At 29.6% G+C, this 8,001-nt stretch overlaps 1 protein-coding gene across 1 annotated transcript in view; it reads right to left on the bottom strand.

Annotated features, from left to right (window-relative positions):
* The window catches only part of LOC119676972 (protein slit-like), a 9,844-nt gene extending 3,408 nt beyond the window's left edge, over positions 1-6,436 (bottom strand). Inside the window, exons 1-10 of the mRNA XM_038088239.1 lie at positions 6,390-6,436; positions 4,584-4,655; positions 4,431-4,502; positions 4,195-4,266; positions 3,886-4,029; positions 2,202-2,437; positions 892-1,033; positions 684-827; positions 249-464; positions 3-47 (exon numbers count right to left, since the gene is read on the bottom strand). Of these exons, the coding sequence (XP_037944167.1) occupies positions 3-47; positions 249-464; positions 684-827; positions 892-1,033; positions 2,202-2,437; positions 3,886-4,029; positions 4,195-4,266; positions 4,431-4,502; positions 4,584-4,655; positions 6,390-6,436 (1,190 nt within the window). The remainder of the gene's footprint in view (positions 1-2; positions 48-248; positions 465-683; positions 828-891; positions 1,034-2,201; positions 2,438-3,885; positions 4,030-4,194; positions 4,267-4,430; positions 4,503-4,583; positions 4,656-6,389) is intronic.
* Between the last annotated feature and the right edge of the window lie 1,565 nt (positions 6,437-8,001).

The following is an 8,001-nucleotide window of genomic DNA, read 5'->3' on the forward strand; positions in this document are numbered from 1 at the left end:
ACCAACGTAAGTTGCAATCACAAACAAAAGGATTCTTTGCCAAATGCCTAAATAATCCGAAAAAAAAATAACTTTATTATCAGTCCCTGTGATATATATATATATATTTATATATTATAAAAAAGGATATATTTTATGACAGTCAATGATTTTCTTCTGCATATAATTTATATGCAGAGATGATATTGCATCCGTGTACTTAAATAAAAATATGTCATTTAAAGTGAACTTATATCAATCATACTTACAAAGTCTGAATACTTTTCATAGCATCAAATGTCCCATTCGCTAAGGACTGGATATTATTGTCGTAAAGTGAGAGCAAACTTAGACTTTGTAAGTCACGAAAGGCGTCCTTTCGTATGCATGAAATCTCGTTGGCGTTAAGTAAAAGCAATTGAAGTGAAGTTAGTCCTTTAAATACACCTGAAGGCAAGTCCTTTATTTTGTTCCCATAAAGAACTCTAAAAAGAACAATGGTTTATTTTTTTATTAAAATCTGTGCCATTTTAACATTAGAATCCAAAAAGCAAAATAAAAGTATTCGTAAAGAGTAAAGGTTTAATGATTTCAAATTAACAAAAAAAAAAACAAAAGCGGCATCATTAGAATATATTTGGAAAATAATTATGAATAGCTTAAAAAAAAATATATATATATATGTAATATATGTAAATACTCACAGAGTAGTTAGTGCTTTTAGGCCACTTAAAGCATCATGCGCTATTCTCGAAATGTTATTATTTGATAAATCAATGCGTCGCAATCGTCTAAAATTTGCAAACGCTTTCGGTGGCAGTTCAGTGATAAAATTTTGTTCCAATCGCCTGAAGAACAAAAATAATTTAAAATTTTTAAGTTTTGATATTTTTTCTTCAAGTTTATATTTACAATTCAGTTGTATCGTCTGGCAATGATGAAGGTACCGATGTCAAACTCTTTTCGCGGCAGTCAACTATTCCATCAGCACATCGACAAGGATGCGGACAACTGTTTTCTGAACTACATTCCATGGGAGCATGCTCGGTTAGACCTTTAATATGTAAGTATGCATTTTATTTTCTTATATTGTGAAGAAGAAAAAATTTTATTATTAGCAACCTAACACGAGGATTTGTCTTGTTCACAATATTGAATGATTGAGATTAGGAGCACTATAACAAGCTACAACAGTAGTGTTAATAATTTGATAATACAAATTTATAATAGTTATAATTGTTGTTTACGAATAAACAATAAAAGTCGCATGCTTCAATTTATGAAGATTTCTTCACTGTCAAACCTTTTCTCTATGCGAAAATAGATACCTTGTCCTTACGGCACTAATTATTTAAATAACAAATTTGATAAAAAGGTCTTTCGAATTTTATATTACTTTAATTAATTGAATTTTTGGCTGACCATATAGCTGTTTCGAGTATTGCCAAAAACCCATGATCAGTGGTCTTAGAAATAATTCTTGTATTTAATTATTCGTAAATAATTTTTTTTTTTTTCGTGAGACTGCAAGTACCAGGAATCGAACTCGTGCCCTGCCAAATTAGAAGCTCAGAGTCAACGCACCTTAACCAACTGACCCAAAGCCGTACTTGACTTGTATGCTCGCACATTTTTCTGAAGTTTTGTTAATTGGCTGTGAAAGTTTTATTAACAAATTCACTTGCTGTGTTTATATTATTAACAAATTTGTAATTTCTTAGAGGCGGTACATCCTAAAGTATATGTAGGAACTTAACACATAGATTTAAGATACTTCAACATAAATTGTATTTTATAAATTATGAAAATATATAAAAAAAAATTGTCGGAAAAATTATTTAGATCCAGGGACCATGAGACTATACATCTACACTGATATTGTTATCGACTGTTCTATAACTCTTCAATAAGTATTATTATTAGATAAAACTGAAATCTCAAAACTGTTACAATTACACATTTAATACATTTAAAAGTGCCCTGTAGCTTTGCCAATTATCAGCATAGAAATGCGAAATAGTAAATAGCACTGAAATTAATACGTCGTCTGATTACTTGATAAAATACGATTCATTGTATGAAAACAGCAAAATAAAAAAAAACCTATAATTATATTTATAAATGCAACATTTAATATATTATTTTCATATAAAACTGTAATTTTTGTTTACTTTTCAATTGATGTTCAACTGAAAAAATATAGAGAATATAAACAAATTTACCTGAACATTTAAATTCTTGATCATGTAGGTCAGCTAAGTTTTGTCCTTTTAATTGCGATGGTGACTGACAGCGAGTATAGGGCGCAAGACGAGGTGCATTACGTAAATATCGTGACAGCCAAGATAAGTGGCAATCGCAGGAAAATGGATTATCCGAAAGTCGTAATGCACGTAGTCGTCCCAATCCATTAAACACATTATGAGGAATTGTAGTTAAATTGTTGTTGTTTAATGTTCTATATATAGAAAAGCATTAGTAAAATATTAAAATATTTTATAAAGTTATTCCACGTTTATTACAAACATAACAATATTTACTTTTATTCTATTTAAAAGCAGAATTTAATTTTATTTAAAACTGTATATTTCAGTGAATAAGAAATTAAAGAAGGAAGCTCAAACTTAGATAAAACTTAAATACCCTTCATACAAAGTAATTGATAATTCATTCATGTTGTTGTTGTAACACGCCGAGACCTGCTTGTGAAGTCCCTTTGGGGGTGGTTGAACGGCGCTTGGTCGTCTTCGACGAGTGGCTCCGGGACGTAGACCCGGCCGTTCTTGTAACCATAATTCATTAATAAAAGTCTTTACTTTAGAGCAGAAAAATTTAATATATATATATTTTTAAAACTCCTTTCTAATTTTCAGTATATATCCAAATCTAGCCTGTCGGTTCTGCTATATTTTAATACATTTTATAATATTGAATAATACGATACTCATCAAATCTTTATTATGAACAATCTACCTATACTCAAATCTGAGCTGATTGATTCAATCATTGATGGTAAAAGATTATATTTGACATATCGTGAAAATGAGTATAAGATTTTTTTAATATTGGAATATATTCAAACTGGTTTTGAACTATGATAGCTTGCATGATACTTCTATCTAAATTTAATCTAGTCTAAATGAAATTTGGCATTAGTATAATATACTTTTTATATTCATTATTTAACAAATTTTAACTAAGATGGATAAAAAATAAGTTACAAATATAATAAGCCTGACAAATGTTCAAGAACCGTTCTCAAAAAATCTACAAGCCTAAATGTCTAATATATTCAATATACCAAATATCCGCAACTGATATCTTTCTATCAAGAAAATAGTTTTTCTATCAAACTGAGAGATTAGTTTGCTACAAGCTGACAAACAAATAGTCAGAAGACAAGGATAAATTGAATAAATTAAATTGAAACTTAAGGAATAAAGTCTATTCAAATATATAGACGAATAGACTGTATAGACTTGCAGTTTTCACACTTCGTATGAGATGGGTATAAAAATTTCTTTCTAACATATGATAAAACTATGTTAAGGATTATTTTCAATATTAAGATTACATACTAGTATACAAAAAATACAATGATAATATAATTTTGAATTTTTTTTTTATAATTTTTAACACTTAAGATTTTTATCACAACTTTTTTTTAAGATTTTTTAAGATTAGAAGCTTAACGTTAGTCACAGCTTTGCAATTGGTTTCAATTTCTAAATATCAAATTATTTTGTAAATTCAATTTTAATACACAAGCTTTTAAATATTTCAAACAATAGAAATTCAATAGAAATTCTTTGAAGAGAATTTAAAAACTTTTTTCTACTACATTTTATACCACACAAAATACAATAAACATGCAATACATAGTCACAACTTTACAACTTTACGTACAGAATTTCTAACTCAATGAGTCCTTTGAAAACGTGTTCATCCATACAAGTTATTTGATTATTATCAATTTGCAGGCTCCGTAATGATTGCGCTCCCTTAAAAGAACGTCGTCCAACAGTAGCTATAGCATTATGAGAAATATCTCTAGCAAAGAAATAGTTAAATATTACCATGTTACTTACAACTTATTTCATATTTCACAAAAAAAACGTTCATGAAATCAATTTAAAGCAAAAAATATTTCAAGACAACTATCTACGGAAGTATAGAAATCTCTACAAAATTATAACTAATATCTAAACTACTTACAATCGTAAAAGACTTGCTGAACTTATCACAAAGTTTTCAGGGATTGCCTTTAGCCGATTGTTGTTAAGGCGTCTTTAAAGCAATGCAGTTTAATTGTAACGTGCACAAATCCCAAGTTAAAAAATCCATATACATAAGAAATAAATTAAATCAAACATAAGAAGTATTAAATAAAAATTCTACATTTACTCGTACATAAGCACTAAATCAGAAAACCTTGCTAAACGATTACTTACAGTCTCTCCAAAGATGTTAAGTCTTGAAAGGCACCTTTTTCAATCGTGTGAATTTGATTATCTGTCAATTGGCTAAAATCAAAAAAAAAAAAATAAATAAAAAGTTAAAAAAAAAATTAAAATAAAAAGATAACACAAATGTTTTTTACTTACAGTATCCTTAGTTTTGAAAGCCGTTGAAAGTCATGTTCAAATATTACAGTAATATTGTTGCCTTGTAAATCACTGAAAATAATATATATATATTTATATAAACATAAAAACAAATATTTAAAACAAAATAATAAGAACAGTTAGTAGTCATATATAACAAGAATTTAATACTCTTCTGTTATTAAGTATGGTTAATTTATGTCATATATGTATTAAACTACAATACAAATATATATATCATCATTAGAATAATTAAAGATGACAGATGAGCACTGCTAAGTAATAACGATTATGTCCCGGAATTCAACATGTCTCTATTAAAAAAACACGAAATATATCTACAGGAGTCTGATATTGCAGTAATAGGTAGCTTAAGATAATGTTGTCGCTGTGATTTGCATTGCACTTTCCATTGTTCGGTTAATGATTTTTAGGATGTATCCTCTACATCTTAAGTGTCGTTCTTTTGTGGTGCGTCCTTTCCTTATCTAATATCGAAATACATTTGTAATTTGTTTCTCCCTTGTGTTAGGCTAACATTGCAATCACTCTACCTGTTGTTTCTATGTTCCTTTATGCGTACCTATTTCTAAACATTTGCCTTCATTTCAGGTATGAATCAGGTTGTGATTTAGTAAATATCAATTTTTTTTTTAAATTCGTGAAAGTTACACACGACCAGACTTAGCCTCTTACTTGCAGTTCAAACATTCAAATTAGTCATTTTCTAAGACTCTACTATTTCATTGTGATACCACTACTTCATATAAGACCGCAACGTAAATTAAATTAATTAACGTACATTAACTTAAATTATGAAACCATTTCAAGGCCCCAATAGAGTACAGAATGTCTAAAAAGTTCGTTCTAATTTTGGTCAAAGCTCTTTCTTATTTTTACAATTTCTACAATATTTATAATAGAGAATTCTCAGTCTAAGATAGTGTGTAGCAAATAGTCAGCGAACGGTTATGCAAGCCACAAGCTTAGACATATCCTGCCATAGTAAGCTGAGTAAATCCCTTGACTTTGTTCTATCAAGTGGCGACTACATTAATCTGGACGTCAGTCAAATGTAGTCATTTGATCAGGACAAGAGTTCGTCTTTTGAATGAGACTATTCTTCAATCTTAATTTACAAAGGTCATATGAGGTATTCTGATACCTATTCTCTTCATATTCAGGGGAGGATTAGTACTACGTTTAGCTAGTTCATAGGCACTGTAGTTTCCTTCGACATCGTTATATTGAAAGACTCACATATGTGGTGGAAGTTACTCATAATACGTTTCGGTTGACTGGTTCAACTAAAACCAAATCAACTCAGCACTATGGTACCGGTACTGATAGGCCACTACACATTGGAAAGGCATGCCATAAGATTTGGTCTAACAGTTTTTGTCACAGTTGTGGATCCGCGGATAAGGAGAAAAGTGTACTCCAATTCAGATTCAAAATCTTGTCAGATTCAAAATCTTGGAGCCAATTTTTTAACTCATTTAATAAAACTTTCATCCTTTAGAATTAGGGGCAAGTTTATAAGTTTGACAGATTGTTTCTGTTCTACTCGAATGAGGGAGCCGTCTTATTCCTTTTAAGAAAAAAAGTGATTGTGCACTCAATTTTTCGGACTTCTACGTTTAAGGTGCTGCTTCAGAACTACGTATGGACATTGTCTTACGTGTGATGTCACAATGGACCATTATTTGTACGTATCTAAGATTTGGTCGACGAGGCTGCCACTCTAACATAACCATACTCATTCAATTAAGAAAGCTCTTCTTAAAGAGTATCTAAAAAATTCACGTCTTTTCTTCGGGAACACGATGGAGTGGATCTCTTTGGATTGTCATTATATTCCAAGATATCTGTCATTTCATATTGAATTATAATTTGAGAGGTCAAATACTTTTCGTTTGATTTCATTAAAAATTCTTCTAAAGATTTATTACCATTTCACGGCAATAAATTTTCACATCGAACTGACATTAAAAAAAATTTTATACGCACACTCGTTGCTATATATAATCAATTAGTATTAAATCGGCGAGTTCACCTAATTCACACGTCTTCTGCTTACTTTTTTACAACAATTAATAAGATTGCACAATGCGTTCTACGATTAATTGAAACATGTGTAGCAAAATTTGTAAACAACGCGTCTTACAATTGATTGTAGCATATGTATCTAATGTTATTTACAAAAGGAAACAATATGTATAGTATATTGCCATTTACAGTTGTTGTTGTATTTTATTGCATAGAGATAAACACTTGATATCTTTTCCAATAATTGAAGATTCTCAGTGCATGGAAATAAATCGCTCCTTCTTACAAAGAATAATGATCTTTTCAATTAAAGAGTTGCAAATGAGCTATAATCTAGATGAATAAAAAACTAAAATGCATTTTATTTAGCTGGGATAGTTGATCTACAATGGAAACTCTGATTAACGACTGGATGAAAATCAAAAGGTGTCGCTACAAATACGAAATTACAGATTAGCTCCACGCTAGACAGACAGCTGCTTTATCCTTTACCCATTCTTAGCAGAATTGGCGCTGTCGGCTAGATACCTAGATGCGGGACCCGCACTACCATCTAATGGAACTGTTTGATATGATAGTATATTGTTTTTGTTTGAAAGGATATGAGACTTCTGGAAATTGTTGTTTTTTCTGATTCTTTAGGATACTGTGGTAGAAATTGTTTTCTTCGTCAGATAAAAATTCTGGCGATTAGAGCCAGTTTTAGTAGTAGGTAAATATATTTTCTGAGATCCTGATCATAATACTCTGAGATACTGTTAAATTTTATTTATTTTATTTCATTAGAGTCTAAGTAAGGACGTGTCTAATTTGTTCGCCATTTTGTGTATTCTCTATTCTTAAAGATTTCCTTGAGGCTATTATCATTATCTGTCGTGATTCTGATGTTATCTTGTTCTGTATTATTTTTTTCGTACGAAATTTTTTTTTTCACGTACGATTTTGCCTTTATAAGATAAACTCGTTTCTTAAGTAGACTTTCATATAAATTAAAAATAATAAAAACAAATTTTATTTAAAAGTTAAATTAAGTGTAATTTTTACAGTGTTTACTAACTTATGTACGTGACATTGATTGGAGGGACTTAAGTTTTCTATAAAAAAATAATTGAGACTATCAGATTATATAATGACTATATATACTGAATTGTTGGTAGCGATACAATAAATTCTTAGAATTCGTGTAACCAGACTTACCCTAGCTTTAGTCGGGTTAGAACAATAACAACTGTTATCAAAAGGTTATATTATTAAATAAATACATGACTTTTATTACACTTTTGAGACACGAAATGTACTCTAGAAAGGCAGCAACACACACAGCATAGCTATAAAATATTGTTATACTATAAATAAAATAGTATATTAA

This window comes from Teleopsis dalmanni, chromosome 2 (assembly GCF_002237135.1).
Source record: "Teleopsis dalmanni isolate 2A chromosome 2, ASM223713v2, whole genome shotgun sequence".
Classification (NCBI taxonomy): domain Eukaryota; kingdom Metazoa; phylum Arthropoda; class Insecta; order Diptera; family Diopsidae; genus Teleopsis; species Teleopsis dalmanni.